Source organism: Miniopterus schreibersii (assembly GCF_964146895.1).
Source record: "Miniopterus schreibersii genome assembly, chromosome: X".
Taxonomy (NCBI): domain Eukaryota; kingdom Metazoa; phylum Chordata; class Mammalia; order Chiroptera; family Miniopteridae; genus Miniopterus; species Miniopterus schreibersii.
The window spans coordinates 23,095,850-23,120,120 of record NC_138104.1 but is presented as its reverse complement, the minus strand read 5'-3'; the positions used below and the strand labels follow the sequence as shown (position 1 = coordinate 23,120,120).

Here is a 24,271-nt window from a genome sequence, read left to right as displayed (position 1 = left end):
TATTTTTTCCATTGGTTTTTAGAGAGAGTGGACGGGAGAGAGGGAGAGCGGAAGGGAATGGGGAAGGGGGAGAGAGAGAGAGAGAGAGAGAATGAAACAGAAACAGAAACAGAAACAGAAACAGAAACAGAAACATTGATGTGAGAGAGACACATCGATCAGTTGCCTACCACATGCACCCTGACCAGGGCCAAGGATCGAATCTGCAACCCAGGTATGTGCCCTCGACCGAACCTGCAACCCTTCGGTTCATGGGCCAACTCTCTAACTATTGAGCAACACTAGCCATGGCACAGCAATCTTTTAACAGCACAGTTATTTTCATTTCATTGGGGTGGAGAGGTTAAGTGCCTTGCCTGAGACCACAGGGCTATTAAGTGGCAGAATCAAATCTAGAACACAGATTTGACAGACTCCAAAGTCCTTGCTTGCAGCCATGGTTCTAAACTGAACATGCAGGTGGGCAGTTTGCTTCCTAGGATGGCTGTCAAGGAGGGAGATGCAAGTGGGCACTGTGAGTCCAGTGGGGTAAATAGAGTCTAAGAGGCTAGCAGAGGTACTGTTTGATGACCTGGCTGGGACCAGGGGCTGGGGGCCCTTGGCCTGGTTCTCTGCTCCCTGTGTGGGAGAGCAGCCTGGGTTCCCAGGCCCGTTTCAAGAAGAGGTCAAGTCCCTTAAGTACCTGAAAATTCAGATTATAGCCAGAGCACTCAGTCCTGGGTCTTTTTCCTCCTTATCCATTTTCTGGGTGACCAGCGTCAAGTCAGTTAACCCTTTTGCATCTCAGTTTCCTCATCTGTCAAATGTGGATAATGATACTTTACCCCCCTACCTCATGGGGCTTTTGAGAGAATTGTTTCAATGGTAGATGTAAAAACATTTGAAAAAGCATGAAGCAGTACTGAAATTAAAGAAAGTAGGGTGATCCAAGACCACATTACTATGAGGGTCCAGTGCACGCCACTCAAGCCTAACTACCTCTTGCTTGTGATGCCCATTGTCAAACCCCATGATTTTTTCCCAGCTGTTCCAGCATGGTCTAGAGAGATGCTTGGAACCTCATCTCTTTTTGTGGAGTTTTACATTTCCCTCTGTGAACATAGAATAATAGTTGAGCATCATCTGGATCCATGGGAAAATTTTCTTCTGCGTGGGTTTTTGTTTTCAAGAACCAGAGCCAGTGTCTATCCAGCATCTACAGTCGTCCAAGCTCCCATTCTGGGAGCTCTGCCATCTTTTAGTTTCAGCTCTTGACACAAGGCAGGCGTGGGCTCCTGGGTCTGGAGAGCCCATAAATGCCTCCTCTCATTAGCACATAGCCTTGCTTCTGTGCATGTCCTGTAGGGAACAAGGAGGCAGCTGACCCTTTCCCTGGGTGTTCTTGTCTCTCTGGGCTTCCCCTTGGGTGTGTGTATGTGTGTGTGTGTGATCGTGCGCTGAGAGCTGTGTAAGCCTGGAGGCTTGGCCTCTTGCCAGCTGCTAAAACTGAGTTAGTCACCCAGCCATTTCCATTCTCCACTCGCTGCCAGGGTCTATAGCATGGTGCCTATGCCAATTTGAAACTGTGCTCTGCCTCGGTAATCCAGAGCTTCCATTTTGGGAGAGAGATGGGAAACAAGAGTGAATGAATGGGTTTGTTGGATGGAGGGAATTTGGAGACAATTTTTTGGCAACATATGACAAAAAATATTGGCCCAGTTGCTTGGTCTTCACCCAAAAGTAGGACTAACTCTGGACTGACCCCAAATATCCAGTAGGGAAACTCTTTATTCTTGGATCTAGACCACATTGGATCTAGCAATCATTTTTTTTTTTTAATCTGGAAATTAGGAATAATAAATCCTATTCCATATGTTCTTCATGTCAACTGATAAGTAAGCTTTTAAATAGCTCACTAACTATTCACCAGGAACAGGAAGTGACATAAGGTTATCTTTCTTCCAGTATATTCTGCAGAATACTGAGTGTTATTTCTTAAAAGGCACAGGCTAACTAACTTTGGGAAACACTGTATAAATAATACTAAGCAGATTTTGTAATTGTAGAGACCACCCAGGTCCTTCATATACATACCACTAATATACATGGTGAATCTGCAAGAGACTATATTGTATGCAATATTTCTTACACTTTTAACCAACTTTCTTTATCTTTTTAAAATCATTTTTAAATTTTTTAATTACAGTTGACATACAATATTATATTAGTTTCAGTTGTATACCCAGTGATTAGGCATTATATAACTTACTAAGTGATCATCCCAATAAATCTCATGCCCATCTGACACCATACATAGTTATTAGAATATTATTGACTATATTCGCTATACTGTACATTACACCCCCATAACTATTCTGTAACAGCCAATTTTTACTTTTTAATCCCTTCAACTTTTTCACCAATCCCCAAACACCCCTCCCATCTGCCAACTGTCAAAATGTTCTCTATATCTATGAACCTGTTTCTGTTCTGCTTGTTCGTTTATTGTTTTTTAGATTCAGTTGTTCATAGATATGTATTTACTGTCATTTTATTGCTCTTATTTTTTATCTTGCTTTTCTTCTTATTCTTAAAAAACACCCTTTAACATTTCTTGTAATACTGGTTTGATGGTGATGAACTCCTTTAGCTTTTTCTTGTCCGGGAAGCTCTTTATCTGTCCTTCCATTCTAAATGATGGCTTTGCTGTGTAGAGTAATCTTGATTGTAGGGCCTTCCTTTACATTACTTTGAATATTTCTTGCCAATCTCTTCTAGCCTGCAAAGTTTCTGTTGAGAAATCAGTTGACAGTCTTATGGGAGCTCTTTTGTACTGCTTTTCTCTTGCTGCTTTTAAGATTCTCTCTTTGTCTTTAATATTTTGCATTTTAATTGTGATGTGTCTTGGTGTGGGCCTCTTTGGGTTCATCTTGTTTGGGACTCTCTGTGCTTCCTGGACTTGTATGTATATTTCCTTCACCAAGTTAGAGAAGTTTTCTGTCATTATTTTTTTCAAATAGGTTTTCAGTTCCTTGCTCTCTCTTCTCCTTTTGGCACCCCCATGATGCAAATGTTGGTATGCTCGAAGTTGTCCCAAAGGCTCATTACACTATCCTCTTCTAAATTTTTTTTTTTCTTTTTGCTATTCTGATTGGGTATTTTTTGCTTTTTTATCTTCCAAATTGTTTATTTTATCCTCTGCTTTATCTACTGTACTTTTGATTCCATGCCATGTATTCTTCATTATAGTTATTGTATTCTTCATTTCTGACTGGTTATTTTTTATGGTTTCTATGTCCTTTTTCATGCTGTTGAAGTTCTCAGTAAGTTTCTTGAAGCTCTCACTAAGTTCCTTGAGCATTCTTATAACCATTGTTTAGAACTCTGTATCTGGTAATTAGCTTGCCTCTGTTTCATTTAGTTCTTTTTCTGGAGATCTTTCTTGGTTTTTCAATTGGGGCCTGTTTCTTTTCCTTTGTATTTTGACTTCTTCCCTGTGTTTGTTTCCATGTATTAGGTAGATATGCTACATCTCCCAGACTTGGTAGAGTGGCCTGGTGTTATAGGTGTACTGTGGGGCCCAGTGGCATAGCCTCCACAGTCACCCGAGCTGGGCACTCCAGGTGCATTCCTGTGTGGGCTATGTGCACTGTTCTGTTATATTTGAGACTTGATTGCTGTTGGCACATCACTGGGAGGGATTGATTCCCATGCTGACCAGCTGCAACTGTAGAAGAGGAGCTGCTGTGCAGGAGTCAACCCTACAGAACAGGACTTGCTTCAGTGGGGCTTTGATGCTTACTGAGTCCACTTCTTGAGTGTGTCACTCATGGAAGTGATAGGTTTTAATCCAGTGTGGTTTGAAGCTGTCTACTGGGTGCACTGGCTCTGGGGACTCCTGGGAGGTGCAAGGTCAGCCACTGCCTGTGCCCTGCCTGAGGCCATCCACCACGAGCTACAGAGCAATCTGCAGATGGCTGCTATGTGTGCTGGGCTTGGAAGTGCCCAGGAGAGACCAAGCTGCAAACCAATGTTGGGCTGCCGCTAGTGCCAGGCCTGGGTTCACTTAGCAAGAGGTATAGAGTGTGCAGAGGCCAGATGCAGCTTGTTAGAGAGATTTTAGGAAAGTCTGAAATATGAGCCAAGACAAGCCATTCATTTGGAAAAGCCACTGGAAACAGCTCAGGTCGGCCCAAAATTCCAGTGGGGCAGAGCCTCAGGGAATCACCAGGATGGGGCAAACAGTGTGAGCCAGGTAGATGGAGACTCAGATATGGCACTTGCCTGCTGGCTCTGTGAGGATATATCTCAGAAAAGGAACAATAGTCTCTGCCAGCACTTCTGTCTGGCAGAAAGCTGCCCCCATCTCTCACCCTGATGCCAGACAATTCAGTTCCTCCCCGTATGTCCCTGATTCATTTCAAGCTGCTGTCCCAGTGCTGGAGCTCAGAGGGAGTAAATCTGAGTAAGTCGGTGTGTGGGCCCTTTAAGAGGAACTGCTTGAGACTCCAGAGCCCTCTGTCTCCCTTAGCCACAATCCCCACTGGTTTTTACAGACAGAAGTTATGGGGTAACCAACTTTCTTAGTGGGACATTTTTCAAGTGCCATCTCTGCAAAATACACTTTGGAAGATGCCGACCTAGGTCATAGGTATATTTATTTCAGTCTTTTTTGTCTGATTGTGAAGGGAGGTGAACTGGTGAAATACATGGGGTTGCTAAAGATGTGGGTTGTAAAGAGCAAGATCGTTCAAGTTCAGAATCTGTGGAAATGTGTGCTCTCTGCTCTGAAATACCTCTCCCTCCTGTCCTTACAGCTCCCCTTTGAATTGGAGGTTTACTACATTCAGCATGTTATGCTCTACGTGGTGCCCATCTACCTGCTTTGGAAAGGAGGTAAGTCCAGAGGACCATACCCCTGTACCACCCCAACACCTCGGCTCTCCCTTCTGTTTTGGGGAATCACAAACTTTTGGGTGCCTACTAGGATCTTGAACTGCTGCCTCACTGGGTTTATGCAGCATGCTTTATGCCAGGCAGTGGGAAATGGGCATGGATAAGGCCTGCAAAGACTCTGGGGGCTTTTCAGAACTACCCTTTGTGGGTGAGCTTGGTGCTGCTGACTGCCTATCTCAGGGCCTAGGCCTTGGGCTCTGTGGTTGTTTGGATTTGCATGGAACCTCTCACGCTCTGTCACTCGCTTGTGCTTGTGCCTTCTACTTGCCTTAGTGTGCAGTATAGGGTGGAAGGAGAGAAGGAAGCACTCAGTTCTCTCAAGAGACAGACCTTGTGCTCTTGCTTATAGTACCCATCCTCTCAGAACAAAAGAAATACTGAAAGAGGCAAGAAATCGAAGGATTGGGGGATGATGGGATTGAGGGAAGAGTCAGGTGAAAGCAGTGACCTTCATGTAAAATAAACTATTGAAAACTTTCATTTGGTCATGAGGATGAGACCATCAACCTGGGAGAGGTGGCCTAGAATGGAAACTGATTTGTGACCATGCAATGCCCCTTAAATTATCCCCTCCCTCTATTGTGTAGGAGACAAAAAGGAAGGGTAGTTCCTATATCTTTTAGACTAAGTGTGAGAGCAGCTCCTTCTGTCTTTTTACCATCCTGTAAAGCCTATACCTGGAAGACGTCCTCTCCTAGTCTTAGCCACTAGCCTCTTTATGTAGGTTGCTGGGAGTTTTCTGAGATCAACCTTCCCTACTTGACCCGAGGCAGCAAGGGTTTCATTTATATTGCCTGAGCCCTGCCAAAGTGCCTCAGTGGTTGTGCGTCGATCTATGAACCAGGAGGTCACAGTTCCCAGTCAGGGCGCATGCCGGGGTTGCAGGCTCAATCCCCAGTGGGAGGTCTGCAATAAGCAGCCAATCAAGGACTCATCATTGATGTTTCTATCTTTCTCTCTCTCTCCCCTTCTCTCTCTGAAATCAATAAAAACATATTTAAAAAATGACAACAGTCCACATGGGCCCTTGAACCTTTTGGAATATCGTTTGGAAGTGTGGTTCCTCTAACTCAGGAATTCTGGCAAATCTTAAGAACTTCTGGCATGAGATAGCCTCAAGGACCAGTCAATTCAGGGACATGTTGGAGGATGGGCATTATTACTGTCTATGATGGCTACTACCTGTCCAGAGGTTTGCCCTCTCCCCCAGGTTTCTATCAATTAGGATTCTTAAGAGATATCTAAATATTTTTCAAGACTGTTTTTACCCTGTACAGCCACTTGGGGTCTCACGCTGTCAAATGATCTTAACTTTGAATATGCTTTAAACACATTATTTTCCCCTTTGAGCTTTAAGGGAAGTTTGAAGTTTCAATGGCCAGGAAATCTGTGCCATTTCTCTTGTCTGTCCCCTGTGGCACAGGCAATAGCTTCCTAATAATATTCAAGTCTTGGGGATAGATGCATTCTGAAGAGGACCAGGCAGGGCTCCAGGGCTCCAGACCCCCACCATTCATTGTTGCTGGTTTCTGAGGGGTGTGATGCAAGTTTTGATGGGTGCACATGGCTATTAGTTAAACCTATCTGTGCTCTGAGGTGCCTATAAAAATCCTTCAGGTAGCTGAGCTAGACTGGTCTGACATGGAAAATACGAAGCAGCCATTCTCCTCTCTCCCCAACGACCCAATAAACAAACCACAATCTGGGAAGCAAGCACATTCTAGAAGTGGCTGATTCTACTGTGGCCTTCTATTGGGTCTATTGCTGCACTGTTTAGGAAAACTGAGCTGAGGAAGTAGGAATTCCAAGTCTTAATTCCAATTTATTTCCTACTATTTGTGATTTTTTTCCCCATTTCCTCTGGTGCCTGACCCTGAGATGAGGCTATAATAATGATAAGAGTAATAATAATCACAATAAATATCGATGCCTACTTTTTTATTGAGTGTTTACTATCTGTAATATACTGTACTAGGCATGTTTTATCTATTTTTTCATCACAACTAACCTGGTGAAAAAAAACCTCCTTCCACGGAAGAGAAAATCAAGACTCAGAAATGTTAGGTACCTTGCCCACAGTCCAGATTCAAAGTTAGCCTAGATCCCCTCCCAAACCAGTATTCTTTCCCATATGCAATGTTGTCTTCAAAGACAGATGTCTGTCTCCTTATTACATTAGGCTGTGAGCCTCCCCTCCTCATCAATGGCAGAAGATAGATAATTATAATACAACGTGGTAAGTGTGACATAGGGTACCATGGGAGCATGATATGATTTCTGAAGTCTGGTTCACTTTCCCTTCACCATTTCTGGGTTCTTGTGTGGGCTCAGCTTCTCTTGTGGCTCTTTACTGCCACCTGCTGTTCATGTGGGGGAAATTATGAGCATTTAGAGAATAATCTAGATTTTCTCAGGCTGGTTTGATCTTCAGTCAGAGCCTTGGTCCTAGGCCTTGCAAAGGAGAAGTGGATCTGCAGTGAGCAATGGGAAGATTATTTCCTATAAACCAAAAAAGCTGAGGGTTTGGGACTTTTCTTCCCTAGAAGTCTCTTGTGATTTTCCAGAAATAACTGGCTCAGGGGTTTTACCCAAGGCAAGACAGCCCTCCTATAGATACCTCTTGTTCCCAGGAGCTCTGTTTTCTTAAAAGGCACAGTCCTGCTTTTTCCTGTGATTTTGAGGTGGTGAATGGTGCTTAATGAGAACCCCATTCCTCCCTTGTTCCTTCAGTCCTTCTATACCACCATCTTTGTCCACTATACTCTTTTCTTCCACCAGCTTGGTTCTTGATTTCTGTTTCTTTTCCTCTGAACTCTTTGCCTTTGGCCCTCTGAAAATGTATTTTTGTATAACCCCCTAGCTCTACCACCAGCTCTTCACAGAACACAAAGTCCTATCTCCTTCCCAAAGCTACCTCTAATGGAAACAGCCCTTTCTGCTCAACCCCATGTTCTGCCTGGCTCCCCACTGTCTCTTCCAGACCATTATTTTATCTCTACCTTATGTGAAAATGCTTCTACTTTACCATTCTCTTGACCCTATTTCATCACTACCATCATGTAACCTCCTGGTCACTTGCCCCACATTCCTAGATGTCTCTGGCCCATGGGCTCTCAAATTTTCCATTACAATGCTAGCGAGCATGCTGAGAGACTTCTAGTGAGGACTGTTCATTCCACCTGCAGCTTCTTAAGGTTTGGGTTTCTTAATTAGGTGACTTCTGCATCCCTTTCTTTTTAGCCATCTGGACATTGCCTTACTCCTTCCCCTTAAACTCCCCTGTCTGAGATTGTAAGCCTCTATGTTCCTTTCTTTGACTAAAATCTCTACTCCTCCTTTTCTCAATCAGCTTATACCACTATGACCAATTACTGGGACTTTCCTTTTACCAGCTCCTGAAAATGTTTCACTCCCTTCCCCCTTCCACTGGGACCAGTGTCCAATCCCAGTGCCCTGTCTTGGCCTACTAGAGAAAATCTTTCAAGTCATTTAGATTTGGACGACTAAAGTTCCATGGTTTCTGTTATAATTGTGCTCTCAACATCTTGTGATTTCAGGTGGTACAGAAATAAACTTTTAAAAAAATAGTTATGTAAATAACATATATTAAAATATATACCCAGTGCAGTAAATTCAGGATTTCATGGATAATATAAAGTTTCTCTTACAAACAAATATATTTTAGGAAAAAACCCCCAGTAGATGTAAGGACCTATATTATATACATCATAATAATATAAGTGGTTACATGGATAAGGCTCTGCTCTTGGGGCTTTCAAAATCTATCCCTCTCTTGGCTTATCTATCTCACTGACTGTATCTTCCTGTCTTCTTTAGTTCTTTTTTCTCCATTTTCTGAGATATTGATTTCCCCAGAGTTCTGTTCTGGGATCACCTTTCGCTTGCTACTCCTGACATGGTCTCATGAGCTTACACAGTTTAACCAACAGCCTATACAGAGATGACCACTGCATTCCTATGTGCAGCCCAGACTTAGGAGAATCAGTTTTATATTGTTACTCAGCTTCTCCACCTAATCATCCTGAGCACCCCTCAAACTCAACCTGTCCATGCTGCACTCATTATCTTCCCCATTGGCCCTGCTTCTCTTCCTGTGGTTGTTTTGAGAGATGGCACCACCTAGTCACCCCAACTAAAACCTTGGAATCATTGCTACCCCTGTATCTGATTCATCCATTCGTATAACACATGTGTCTTCATCCATTCAGGCTGCTATAACAACATACCACCAACTGGATAGGTTATAAAAATCATAAGTTTATTTCTCATAGTTCTGGAATCTTGGAAGTTCAAGTCAAGATGCTAGGATGGTAACCTTCTGGTGAGGGCCCTCTTCCTGGTTCATAGCCAGCACTTTCTGACTATATTCTCACATGCTGGAAGGGGTGAAGAATCTCTTTGGAGCCTCTTTTCTAGGGCATTGATCCTATCATGAGGGCTCCAGCTTGATGACCTAAGTACCTCCCAAAGGCCTCATCTCCTAATACCATCATCTTTCTGGGTTAGGATTGCACCATATGAATTTGGGAGGACACAAACATTCCAATCATAGCAACATATTTACATGTGCTTTATTTCTGCCAGGCTCTGCACTGGTCACTGGGGTGCCCTGATGAGTGAATATCAGAATTCATATTGTAGTGGGAAGAGACAGACATGAATCAAATAATCACAGAAATGAATGTATTCAGGGCAGGGCAAAAGTAAGTTTACATCTGTGAGCACACAAAACAGTTTATTCTTGAATTATTATTTATTAATTATTATATTATTTTCCATATGAACAACAGTAAACCTACTTTTGCCCCACCCTGTATACCTGTGGTAAATACTCTGAAGGAAAGGAACATGTTTTTATGAGAGCTTACAGCAACACAAGCTACACAAGCTGACCTGGGTTGGAGGTTTGGGGGAAAGTTCCCTGACGAAGTGACATTTCAACTGAGAGCTGAAGGATGAATAGAGGAGTTTACAAGGGAAGTGTAGGATTAGCAGAGGTGAACTCTTATAGCCAGACAGAATAACATGTATAACAGCACTGCAGCAGGAGAGGGAGCCTGGAGAGGATGAGTAACACAGGACATGAGGGACAGGCAGGAGTCAGATATGGAGGGCTTTTTGACCATGGTCAGGGATTTGGTCTTTATTCTAAGAGCTGTGGAAAGTCAGTGAAAGTTTTAAGAAAGGGCATAAAATCAGTTCATTTTTCCTCTTGATTCTTTCTTTGCATAATTCATTGATATACAGATGCTCCTCGATTTACAGTGGGGTTATGTCCCAATAAACCCATCATAAGTTGAAAATAATATGGTAAAAATGCATTTAATACACCTAACTTACCAAACGAACATCATAGTTTACCCTAGCCTACCTTAAACATTCTCAGAACACTTACATTAGCCTCCAGTTGGGCAAAATCACCTAACAATGAATATGCTGTGGAGTATCAGTGGTTTACCCTCGTGATCACGAGGCTGGGAGCTGGGAGCCACTGTCCAGCATCATGAGAGAGTATGATACTGCGTATCACTAGCCTAGGAAAAGATCCAAATTAAAAATTCAAAGTATGGTTTCTACTGAATGTGTATTGCTTTCACACTGTCTTAAAGTCAGAAAATCCTGTCAGCAACTACCGTATGTCATGGACCATTTGTACTTCAAAATCTAGGATACAAAAAGTCACCTTCCCTTCCCCCTCTTCCTTCCATCCACATAATCCCCTCTACAACTCCACAAGTAAATACCACTTTTGCTTTTGCATATCCTCCCATAGTACTAGTACTTTAAAAGTACTTTATTTTCCTCCTTCTTAAAACACACATCTCAACATATTACTGCTGCATACTACTACACAACTGTTCCTTTGCTGTTGTTACTGTTTTGCTTAGCAGTATTTCTTAGCCAGCTTTCCATGTAAGCCTATAGGAAGCTTATGCATCCTTTTCCACAGCAACATGTGTTCCATTGTGTGGATGATAAAATAAGTATAATAAGAATGGCAACACTTTATATAGCACTGTGACATGCCAGAGGACATTGTTGCAAGCTCTTCAGACATACTAACATATTTATTCCCCAACACAGTCCTTGTAGGTAGTAGATGTTACTGTTATCTCCCTTTTAAACCAGAAAACTGACACCCAGATACTAAGTGGAAGACCCAAGATTTGAACCACTGTTACAGCTCCAAGGTTTTTGCTGTTAGGCATAACGTAAGACTACAACACTATACCATAATTTATTTATTCTGTCCCCTATTAATAGACATTTAGGTTGTTTCAGATATTTTGCTAATATAAATAACACTGCACTGGACCACCTTGTACTGTACCATTTTGCATGTGTGCAAGTGTATCTATACGATAAATCCCCCTAAGTGGAATTGCTGGATCAAAGAGTGTATGTGTTTGTAATTTTGATGGATATTTCCCAATCCATAAAGTTATACCAATTTAAATGCTCACTAGCGATGTGTAAGAGTGTCTGCTTCCACACAACCTCAACAAACGAGTGTGTTAACAACCTTCTTAATTTTTGCCCATCTGATGGGTAAAAATATTAGTATATCAATTCAGTTTTAATTTGAATTACTGTTGAGTGTCACAACTCTTATCTCGTTGTTTATCTGTGTATTGCCACCAGGTGGCAGTAGTCTCATATTTTCATCTTGTCAAGAAATGAGTATATACAATTAAGATCATTTCTAAATCTTTTTTAAAAATTTAAATTAATAATAACAAATAATTAAATTAATAGTGTTTATTGTAATTAAGATGCTATGGGAGTGATAGAGAAGGCAACATTCGTGAAGTCCCAGGATTTTTGCCTGTGTGGCTGGGGGGAATACGGTGCTACTAGTGGGGAGGAAGCACAGAAGGAAGGAACATATTTTAGAGGGGAGACGATTTTACTTGGGTTTGAGGTACTTCTGGCTATTCAGGTTGAGATGTCCAAGAAGCAGTTGAATGGAATATTCTGGAGCTGTTCAAGGGAGTGTGAGATAGAGGCTGACTGTGGTATCATTGCTGTGAAGGTGGTGGATACAGTCATGTCAGGCAGTCCAGGGTAGCTATGTAGGTGGGGAAGAAATAGAACTTAGAAAAATGTTGAGCTGCATCAACCTGTAAATAATAGACACAGGAAGAAAATTGTAAGGAGAATGGTCAGAAGAATAGGAGTGGTTGATTGTCCTGGAAGCTAATGGAAATGTCCATCAAAGTAGTAGTGCTCAAGAATACTGCCACATTGTTTCAGAGAGTTCCAGGAGGGTAAATCTCTTGGAGAAGTGGGAATGGGAAGGAAAAGGAAGTTAAAGGCGTTACGGAAGGAGGGGTTAAGGGTGTTGCAGAGCCAAAGGAGTTACTTTTCTTTCAGCCCCTCCTCCCCCCTCTTCCTGTTACCCTCATTCCCTTTCTAATATTCCCCTCTCCTCTCTTCCCAATGCTGGGCATGTTAAGGTGCTAAGATGAAGGCCGTTAGTGAGAGGAAAAATTGAAAATACAAGGGAGAAAAGAGAATGTATAAATTATGAGATAATGACAACTGCTGAGAATGGAAGCAGTTTATGGAAGATTGAGAAGGGTATTGACAAGAGGAGCAAGTGCAGTAGACTATGTAAGAAGGAGTTAATTCTAGACTGTTTTGGTAATATTCAATAAAATTCTCTGTGATGATAGAGATATTCTTTGATCTGTTCAATATTGTAGCCACTAGCTACATGTGGCTTCTGAGCAGATGAAATGTGGCTTAGTGTGACTAAGGAACTAGGACTGAAGAATTTCTAATTTGACTTAAGTTTAATGTAATTGAATTGAGATTGAAATAGCCACCTATCTTTAGTAGCTACTACAGTCGACTTTTGAACAACACAGATTTGAACTGTGCAGATCCACTTATAGGCAGGTTTTTTTCAATAAATATACAGTTCACCCTCTAAATACATGGGTTTCACATTCACGGATTCAACCAATCACAGACTGAACAAAGTATTTTCAGTTCACAGTTGGAAATTTTTGGATGTGGAGGGCCAACTATATACATCATTCTACACCATTTTATATAAGGGACTTGGGCATCTGCGAATTTTGGTATCCCTGCTGGTTCTGGAACCAATCCCCTGCAGATACCAAGAGATGACTAGGAGTCTAAAGTTAAAGTTGCATTTTCTACTTCATGGGGGTCAGTGTTCCTAATAACCCCTTTGTTGTTCAAGTGTCAACAGTATATTGGACAGTGTAGCTCTAGAACTTTGGTGACTAGCACTGAGGTAGTCCACCTGGAACAAGTTTCTGTGTATTTTTCCATCATTGGTCTATGCGATCACCCCATTTTCTCAGGGCTCATCGGCCTGAGTGAAGGAGCAAAACAGCTGGCTTGAGGGATCCATCTGAGTTTGGGGGTTTGTAAATAGGGTCAATGATGTGGAAGATCCAGAAAGAAAGGGATGTTCAGGGTTTGGGACAGAGTTTGGTGATCCTGCCACCCACCTTCCTCCTTTAGGGTTTCCACCTAAAGGCAGGTCACCCAGAAACTATAGTGGAATGGGAAATAGAACTCACTTTATTCTTAGCTGAGCAGGCACCCAGTACCTCCAATGTTGGCAGGGCTCCTGTGGCAGACTGGGCTTGAGCTTGCAGCTTTGGTATTGACATGTAAATGAACTTCCTGCTCTGTACATACCCTGAGAATTTCAGGTGGCCGGATCTGTAGAGTGATCCTGAACTACTTTCCCACCCGGTCAAAGGGGCTGAGAAGTTAGAGAGGAAGGTGAACAGGCCTAGCTGCCTAGAGACAGATTCTTCTGAGATGTGTATAATGAAGCTAGACTACCTGGTTTTAAATACTGGTTCTGTTACTTACATGCTGTGTGACCTTGCGGAAGTTCCTTAACTTCTCTGCACTTCGATTTCCTCATCTGTAAAATAAGAATAATAGTACTTCTTCAAAAGGTTATAATGAGCATTAAATGTATTCATGTATGTAAAGCACTTGAAATAGTGTCTGTCACTTAGTTTGCATTATTTAAATTTGCTATTATTTGTGTGGTGTCTGCTTGCTAATGTACCATGACTCTGCCCCCTAATGTAATAAAATGTGGTCTGAGCAGTTTCTTAGGTTCTCATCTTTAGCAGGCCACCCCCTGGGGATAAATTAGTGAAGGGGCAGGAGGGATGAAGGGTCCCCTCTGCTCACCAGGGATTTGAGGGTGTGTGTGAGTTCAAGTGATTGGTCATGGGGTCCAAGGTGGTGTGGAAGGAAGTGAGTCTAGGAGAGAGCTGCAGACCAAGGAGGAAATCCATGGGGGAAGGTCAGGGACATCAGGGGGTCAGAGGTCACAAAGAAGCCTGTGGGCCTGTGCATGGTAGGAATGAGGATATGAAAGCTGAAACTCTGGGAGGTTGTGTTTGACCACAGTCATAATCTTAACTGAGGCAGGGTGATTGTGAGTGCTGACTGAAACTGGTTGTAGGGGGAGAGGTGGAGTAGAGGTTGCAGATCTCTAGAGATGAGGAGGTTCAAGAAGCCATGAAGTGAGGGTGTAGGAAGTGGCACTTGCATGGATGTTGAAATCACCCAGAATGCTGGCAGGAAAAGGCCTAATGTAGACTTATCTGGGATGAATTTGATAGTCACCTGGAAGACAGTGGGTGACAGTGATGAGGAATAGAAGCTGAAGCTTGAAAGAAGAAAAAAAGAGAAGAGCAAACATGTAAAAGCAATGATGAGGGGCTAGAGGAATCTTCAGTCTCCCCCCCCCCCAAAAAAAAAAAAAGCTTTCTGTGAGAATAGAAGGATAAGAAAGAACAATCTTTGCTCTGTGCAGCCAGAGGGAGAAGTAGTGTCCTCTGGGGAGAGCCAGGTCTCCTTAGGGTGAGGATGTGAAAGGGTCATGCTGTGCAGACATGAAAGGCATAGGAGGATTTGTTGATGGTGCCACCAGGTTTGACGGGAAGTCAGCTGGGTATAGGAGAGTGCCTGCACAGCTTCAGCACCTGCAAGGCTGGTAACACAATCCCTCCTCCCCCGCCCTGAGCTCCTTTTTCTTCATCCCTGTGGGGGTTTTTTGTTCATTGCTTGTGGTTCTTTTTATTTAGGCAGGGGTTCTTCACCTGGAATCCACAAATAGGAATTAAGGGTGCATTAACTTGGATGGGGAGAAAAAATCACATCTTTCTTTTCACTAACCTCTAGCAGAAGTGTAGCCCATGAATGTAGGCAATGAGCACACCTGCGCCTTTGTTGTCAGTAGCAATCACAGATGGCTTCCTATCACATTACAGTGGTTGCAGACAGATCAGAATACTATTTAGCTCATCACTGCTTTGAAATTATACTAGTAATTAGACTTGCAGCTAGATCTTATTATTAAATGCATTAATAAAGAAACACAAGAGGACTGTATTTCAAATCTGTTTACATATTTTGATAACCTTTAATATCATTGGCTTATTTTATAACCCTTTGCCTTTTATTTTATGCATTTAAAACATTGTTCTGAGAAGGGATTTGTCCATGTCCCCACGCTGCCAGAGGAGAGTCCCTGTGTGGTGGTAGGAAGGTAAGAAGCCGTCTCCATGCTGCCTGGAAAGCCCTTTGTGTTTCACTAGAGGGAGCTCCTGTTTCAGAATTGGGGAGCAGTGGCCCCTGAGGCTTGACACTGGGTAGGAAGGTTGTTTTGAATTACAGGCAAATCCACATGGTCTTTGGGGGCATTTCTGGAAACTGGGATGTAAGAACTCCAATGTTGTTTGATCCCTCTTCTCTCTTGAGTGGGTTTTAAATTGTTTCCTGGAGGATGAGGGTTGGGATACAGTCCCTGTGCTAGCTTCTAGAACTGTTAAAGCCAGAGCACTTTGGCCAATGATGGCTTGAAATTAGCCCCAAGGTCATAATAACCCTAGTTCCATGTTGGACTGCCTGTTTTCCCCCCTCCCCATTGGCCCAATGCCCCTCTAGCCTAGCTAGTGTGAGGATGCTGGGAAAGTTTTCCTCTTTCACTAGCTTTCCACTTTCACTTTGTTGGTTAGGCGAGGGGCAGAGGAAAAGATAAAGGACTCAAGTAGATTCTGAAGGCTCTTGAGGGGCTAGTGGCTGAGAGGAGAGCTGGGGAATTTGAAAACTTGGCCAAGGCCTGAGCCTTGTGCAAGAGGGTAGGTAGGTGAGTTTCTGAAAACCTCCATGCTGAGGAAGAAGTAACGAGCTCAGGAACACTTTGTGAGAGCAGATAATTAAGTATTTCCCACCTTAATTTTATCAGCTTCCAGGAGACACTCCTCCTTACATCTGGCCAGATTGTGGCCCCTCTACTGGTAGCTGTTCCTAGGCCTCTTGATACCTCTTCCAACTCCAGAATTTACTCCTAAGTCAGTGTTTTTCCTGTGGGATCGGAAGACCTAGCAGGTTCATGTTACTAAAATGAAAATTCCAGGACCCATTCACATCTCCTGGACTCAAGTCTCTGGGGCAGGGCCCAATAATCTGCATTTTCCACATATTCTCTAGGACAGGGGTTCTCAAAGCCTGGCCACTGGAGCACCAACAGCAGCAGCAGCCCAACCGAGGAACCTGTTAGAAATACAAATTCTCAGATTCCTGTTTCTAGGCCCCGACCCATACCTACTGAATCAGAAACTCTGGGGTGGGGCCCAGCAAACTGCCTTTTAACAAGCCCTCCAGGGGATTCTGATGCAGAACGAAGGTTAAGTCTCATTGCCTCAAATGATCCAAGAATTGGTCCCCCTTGCTGAAAGCTCACCAGAGACCCAGCTAATACAAACTGCAGAACTGTGTGAAGCATAATGGTGCGTTATGTTTAAGTAGCACTTTTCTCTAAAGTATCTCCATGCTCCTTTAACTTTTCTATTCCTACAGTGCTCCTGAAAGGTAGATATGTAGGGCCTGGGATTCCCTTCTGAGAGGGACATGGATGCTTAGAGGGTTTCGATCCACACAGATGGTCACATAGCAACTTGATAAGAGTAGAAGCTAGAACCTGGGTCTCTGGACTCCAGAGGTTTTTCTGCTAGGCCAGGTTCACATGATGAATTCTTTGCCAGCTCAGGGTCCTTACTTTGTATGCAGTTGGCAGAGGGCTGGCTCTCTGATCCTGATGGAAGTTAGGTCTTTAAGTTGCCATAGCCACAGGCTGGGTGACTCTGTCAGTCCCCACTAGGCACTTTGAGGATGAAGCCTGGCCTGAGTGGGCTCTCCAGCATCTCAGAATAAGAGGTCGACAAGATGGACATTCCACTTGGACACCAAATCAAGACAGCTACCACTTCCTTGCACCTTAAACAGTTCATTCAGTCAAACGCCTGGATGAAGGGAAACCTGACTTGGGATTGCACTCAATGGCTGAGAAAATGAGAAATCACATATCCATGGTCATCTTGGGGCTGTGCCACTCAGAGACATATCTTCTGGGCAACTAAGGCTTGCAAAAGCTAGAAATGGAGGTGTCTCATTTAGTGGGCACCAAAGATGGGATGGCATTGTCAGGATCTAAAAACTTGTCATTCTCTTCCCTGTACCCAAATGTGCACCTTCAATATTCCGCATCCCATGGAGTGGTACCACCACCCATTCATTACCCAGGCCAGAAATCTAAAGATAATCATTGGCAATTCACAACCAATCAGTTGCAAAATCCTGTCAATTTGACCTCCTAATCATTTCTCAAATTCATTTCCACTACTCCTGTTTATGTTCTATTGCAACAGCCTCAACACTGGTCTCCCTGTCTCTAGTCTCGTCCTATTTCAATCAGCCACCAGGCTGCGAGTTCTATCCTTTGCTATTCAAAGTATGGTCAGAGGACCAGCAGCACCTGGGAGCTAGTTAGAAATGCAGACTCAGGCCCTACCCCAGACCTATTCCATCAGAACCTACCTTTTGACAAGATCTCAAGGTGATTTGTAAATTCCAGAATATCAAGTGGCTCTTATCTCCTACTTTTTTCCTTCTCTCCTACATTATAGTTCAATGATATTGAACTATATAAAAGTCTTGAACATATTGCGCTGCTCACTTTATTCTTCCAGCAAGTATTTATTGAATTTCTACTTTGTGTCAGGCACTGGGGATAAAGCAGTGAGCAAAACAGATACACATCCTTGTTTTCATGGAGTTTACATTCTTGTGGGAGGAGACAGTAAGGAAATAAGTAAAATATATGGTAAGTCATATGATGTTAAGTGCCATAGAGGAAGAACAAAGCAGAGTAAGGGTCATAGTGCTGCTGAATGGGTAGAGAGGGCTGCAATTTTAAATGAGGGTGTTTCATTTAAAGGGAAGGGCTCACCAAGAATGTGACATTTGAAGAAAGGCTTTCAGGCAAGGGAGTGAGCCAATGAGTATCTGCAGGAAGAATGTGCCAATCAGAGGAAATAACAATGGCCATGAAACAGGAGAGTTTCTAGAATATTCCAGCAACAGCAAGTAGGTCATTGTGTCTAGAGTTCTGTGAAGGAAGGAGAAAGTAGTAAGAGATGAGTTCAGATTGGTGATATAGGTGAAGGGGCAGATCATATATAAGGCCTTATAGACCATTGTAAGGACTAGATATTTTGTTCTTAGGGATACGGGTGGCCATTGGAAGGTTTTGAGCAGAGGACTGACACTATCTGAATTAATTTTTCAAGGGATCACTCAGTTGTTATGCTGAAATTAGACTGAGGTGGGACAAGGATAGAAGTAGGAAAACCTGTAAGTGATATTTGTAATAATCCAGAAAGGAGATAACAGAAGCTTGGGCTAGTATAGTAGAAACAAAGAAAAATCATTGGATTCTGGATACATACTGAAGGTACAGTCTACAGGATTTGCTGATGAGACAGATGTGTATGAGAGAAAGGGAGAGGTCAAGGATGGCTCTTAAGACTTTTCAGTCTTAGATGGAAGGCCATTTATTGGGAAAAGGAATTTTGTGCTTGTTTATTGTTTTTGGGGGGGTCGGAGGAAGTGCTCTTTCAGTTATTTATTGTGTAGCAAACATTCTCAAAACTTAGTGGCTTGAGTCAATGACTTACTGTTTTTCACAACTGTGTGAGTTGGCTGGGTTGTAATGGACTGAATGTTATTGTCCCTCAAATTTCATATGTTGAAGTCTTAACCCCAGTGTGATAGTATTTGGAGATGGGACCTTTGGGAGATAATTAGGTTGGATGTGGTCATGAGGGTGGGGCTTTCATGAATGGGATTAACGCCCTTATAAGAAGAGGCCAGATAGATCCCTAGCCCCTTTCACTATGTGAGGGCACAGCAGAAAGATGGACACCTATGAACTAGGCAGTAGCCTCTCACTAGACCATGAATCTGCTAGTGCCTTGATCTAGTGAGGAAATACATTTCTGTTGTTTAAGTCACTCATTCCATGGTATTTTGTTATGGCAGCCTGAGATGACTAAGACATTTTTCTACTGGTTTTGCCTGGGCTCAGCTAGGATGGTTGGGATGGCTGGGCTTCTCTATCCACATGACCTTTCATGATAGGGGGGTCTTAGGGCAGCATTCCAAGAAGGAATATACAAATGCTTAGCAAACCTCTGATTGCATCTTTTTTGATGATATGGCATTGAACAATGCAAGTTATGTGGCTGAGCCATGTGAGCCACAGGGCCAAATCAGTGTGGGAAGGGGAATACATAAGGGTGTGGATGGTGTGATAATGTGATTCATTAGGAGCCAGTACTGTAACAATCTACCACAGGAGCCAAGATTAGAAGTTGTTTTTAAGAGTTGGATGCCCTCTAGATATTCAAGTTTAGTACTGAGTAGGCTGTGAGCTATGTGAACCTGGAGTTCAAGGCAGAGGTCCGGACTGAGATATAATGGTTGGAGTCATCAACACGTACACAGATGGTATTACAGCCATGAGATTGGTTGAAATCACCTAGGGAATGTAAGTATATAGAGAAGAGAAGAGTTCTGAATTCTACATCCTGATCCTCTCCATCATTTAGAGGTCAGGGTGATAAGGAGGAACCAGTAAAAGCAGACTGAGAAGAAGCAAGCTATAAGTCAGGAGGAAAATTAAGAGAGAACAGTATCCCTGAAGCCAAGTGAGGAATGTTTCAAGAATGAAAGGGGACATAAGATGAGGCCTGAGAATTGACCATTGGATTTAGCAATGAAAAGGTTATTTGTGACCTTGATGGGAGCTGTTTTGGTGGAAGCCCAATTACAGCGGGTTGTGAATTGGAAGAAAGGAATTCTAGACTGGGAGTATATACAAGTACTATCCAATAAAACATGTGAGCCACATATGTAATTTCAAATGTTCTAGTAGTCATTAAAAAGGAGGTAAAAAGAAGCAGGTGAAATTAATTTTAATAATATATCTTATATTTTATTTAGCTCGATATATTAAAATATTATCATTCCAATATGATTAATATAAAATTATCACCACAATATTTTACATCCTTTGAAATCCAGTGTGTATTTTACACTAACAGTTTCTCTCAATTCAAACTAGCCATATCTCAAGGGCTCAATAGCCACACATGACCAGTTGCTACCATATTGGAGAGTACAGTAATAGATAATACTTTCAAGGAGTTTTGCTATTAAAGAGGAGCAGAAGAATGAGGGGGTTGCAGTGGGAAGTGAGGTCAAGTATTTGTTTTAGGATGGGAGCTATTATAGTATATTTAGTTTATATGGTAATGGGAATAATCTAGTAGAGAAGAAATGGTTCATGTAAAGGAAAGTTGCTGGAGTGATACTGGGTAAGTGAGAGGGGCATGATCTGGATACAAATGGGAGGGCTGGCCTTGGTTAGGAATCTGGGCAAGTCATCCTAGGTAAGAGGGGTGAAGGCAGAGCACATTGGGCCCTGAGGCAGATAGGAAATAATGAAAACTTATGGAACATTTTGGTCTGATTCCTTTTTTCTCAGTGAAGTAGGAAGCAAAGTCATCATCTGAGATTGAGATTGAGATAAAAGTATTGAACATCTGAGAAGAGAAGAGAAAATATTAAATTGCAGCATGAGAGAGTGAATGAACTGGGGAAATGTAGTATGATGGCCTGGCAACATGAAAGGTGCACTTGAGGTTTGTGATCACAAATTTGAAGTGAGAACAGTCATCTGTCGTTTTCTCCAGCCACATTCAACTTTAGGTGCAAGCAAGGAAGAAGAGAAGATTGGAACTTAACCAGATCTGAATGTTTTTCAAGATGAGTATGATAATTAGAGGTGCAATGGAATCAAAGGTGTACGCCAAAGATAATTAGAATGATGGACTATGGAATTTAAGGAGGGAAGAAGGGAGCCATGAGGGATAGCAAAAAGATGGTAGAACCAATGGATAACAGATTCCAGTGGAGTCAAAGAAGTGTTGGGGTCAAGGTTAGAGGGAGTAAGTTGTAAAAAGGGAAAGCTTGACTTATGGAAGGGCTGCAGATATTCATAATTGTAAGGTCTCTGGCATGACCATAAGAATGAGTGGCTAAGGCACATACAGTTAGAGGAGAACAGGCCAAGGAACTGAGAGGTCAGAATACTGGAAGTTTCAACTAGGCATATATTGAAATTATCAAGAAATATGACAGGAATACTTTTGGAGAGAGTGGTACCAAGCCAGCTATTAATATCCTCAAGGAATATTGAGAACCATGACCCATACATTTGTATACAAGTGTAAAATGGAAGGGTAGTGAGTGTGGTGGTTGTGAGATTTTAAGGGGAAAGCAGTACCAGTGGTCAGGAAACAGCAATGCAAAGAAAGAAGTTACCTACTGTACCTACATGGGCCAAAGGACCAAAACCAGTGATTCCTTTAGAGGGCTAGAGATGAAGCAGACTCCTTGTGGAGAGAGGTAGGTGGGGTAAGAGCAAAAGGATGAAGGGAATATTCAAAAAAGTTATTAAAATATTATTGGGAATTTGGCTAAATATTTCTCTGTTACTGCATATCTGTTCCTTTTTCCTGGAATTCCCTTTCTTACCTTTTGCACCTAGAAAACTTTTCTTTATCTTTTACCAGCCAGTTCCTGCATCACTACTTTCCTAAAATTGCTATAGCAAAGATAACCAGTGACCAGCATGTTACCAAACCCAGTAGAAGTTGTTTGTCTTTCCTTTACTGTACCTCTGTAGAGAAGTATGTTCCCAGTTTAATTTTATGTAATGGTGGGAATGTTCTATCTCTGGACTCTCCAGGATGGTAGCCACTAGCTACATGTGGTTATTGAGCACTTGAAATGTAGCGTGACTAAGGAATGAAATTTCTCATTTTAATTAATTTAAATGTAAATTGCCACATGTGGCTAGTGACAACTTTTAATCTTGTTTTCAATCCTATCTTCTCATGGATCCTCTTTCTTCTGGCAACTATTGCTGTTTCTCAGGCTCTGTCCGTGGTCTTTTAATTATGTTCTGTGGACTCTTCCTTATTGATCTTATCCATACTCCAAGCTCTGTTTCCAGGCCACCCCCCTCCCTGAAAGCTAGACGTGGACATCCACAGCCTATTGGAGATGTCTGCTTGGATATCCTATTGACATTCAGTGTTTGCATGCTCCAATCTGAGCTCATCTCCCCCTCAGTCAATTCCTCTCAGTTACTGAAGTCATAGACCTGGGAGTTATCCTAGATGTCTCCGTGTCAGACAAATTGCCAAGTCATCTATATCTCTGCATCTGAATCTGAGCCTGTCTACAATCTTGTCCCTCTCTAGTCCATTGTCCATACTGCTACCACAGCACTCTAGCTAGAAACATAAATTGACCTTGCCCTCCCCTGTTTAAAAACTTAATGGCCTCTCATTGTGTACAGGATAAAGGCCAAGTTCTGTAACATGGAAAACAAGGTTCTTCATGACCTGACCTCACTCATCTGTCTCTCCAGCTGCATCTCCTGACACATGTTCCCTCCCACTTTATGCTCCAGGAAGACAGACCTGCTTGTGATTAGATGCAAGCAGCATGCTGTTTCATGCCTCCACACTTTTTCTCAGGCTGTACCCACTGCCTCAAATATACTTTTCTTCCTTCAAGTTCTTACCCCAAATCCTTCTTGTTCTTCAAAACTCACTTCAACTGTTATCTTCTCCAGCTACCCTTCCTTGGTGTCCCCATTACTTACTGTGCTTACCTTATTGCACCATCTCATTGTTCACTTGTAAGCTGCAGGGTCATTCTCAATGGCAGGAGCTATCTTTGCCCCCTTATTGTCACTGCGTAGCATGGAGTCTGGTGCCCAGTGTGCATTCAGTTGATGTTGAGTGGATGTGTAACATGTAGAAGTGAATGAGTTGAAAGGAACAAGAAGAAGATTTGGAGAAGGAATGCCACTGTGCCTAGTCTCATTTCCTTGGTGTAAGTCCTTCCTGGGTGGGATTATAGAATGACAGAAAGGGCTACTGGGAGGCTTCTCTAGAGATAGGTCTTTGCTGCTGGTACTGCAATTGACTTCTTTCCCAGCACTCATAAAGCTTCTTTCTGGCAGAAATCAATTTCAGAAAAAGCTATCTAGGCTTTCCCCTACCTTTGGCTCTGAAATGCTTCTATCCTCCTGAGATAGAAGATACTACCAGAAAATGTCACACTTTTTTTCTTAAAGTAGAAAATAAGTTTTATGTGTTTAATTTTTCTGAAAATGCTTGTTTCTATTTTCCTTTAAAAGAAAACTTGTTTTTCACTGGTTTTTATCCCAAGGGCTACATCCAGGTATATAGAAAAAATAATGATGTGTGTTTGCATATAATTTGCATATATCTATGTAGACTGGGTCATCTGTTCTCAGGGTTTTTTCTTTTTCTTCTTTATTTTTCAAAGAAATTGAATATTTGATCATCTTTGCTATGTAAAGAACCAACAACAGTAAAAAAGCAGTGGAAACCATAGTCAAAGTCTCCCTTCCTAGAGAAAATCACCTTTTACAAGACTCCCTGTCTTCTAGTCTTTTATGAGGTTTTGGATACCTGTGGTGAACATGGGTAAAAATAGCAGCTACCATCTGTGTGCCAGCCTAGCTGCTGTATTTACTCCTCAATATCTTATTCTACTCAGCAGCCTCAAAAGGCAGATGTTACCTCCAGTCTACATATGGGCAGACGGGCTTAGAGGGGCAGCACAGTTTGCCCAAGCTCACCCCTACAAGTAGTGGTAGAGGCAAGATTCAAACCCAAAGCTGCCTGAACCCAAAGCCTTTATTTTAAACCACTAAGCTGTATTTTCCATCATCGATGTACTATTTGGTGTTCTGTCTTTTACACTTGTCATTACTATCCAGGGACTTAGTTTGTCAGGTTGTCATTTGAATGGCAGTGGACTGTTACACAATACTGAGGTACCAGAGTTTACTTAACTT

General features: G+C 42.4%; 1 protein-coding gene across 7 annotated transcripts in view; it reads left to right on the top strand.

Annotated features, from left to right (window-relative positions):
• TMEM164 (transmembrane protein 164) overlaps positions 1–24,271 on the top strand; it is a 174,741-nt gene that overhangs the window by 138,926 nt on the left and 11,544 nt on the right. For all 7 annotated transcript variants that reach the window (XM_081125962.1, XM_081125961.1, XM_081125960.1 and 4 more), the window contains one exon: positions 4,797–4,875. In XM_081125962.1, coding sequence (XP_080982088.1) covers positions 4,797–4,875 — 79 coding nt within the window. The remainder of the gene's footprint in view (positions 1–4,796; positions 4,876–24,271) is intronic.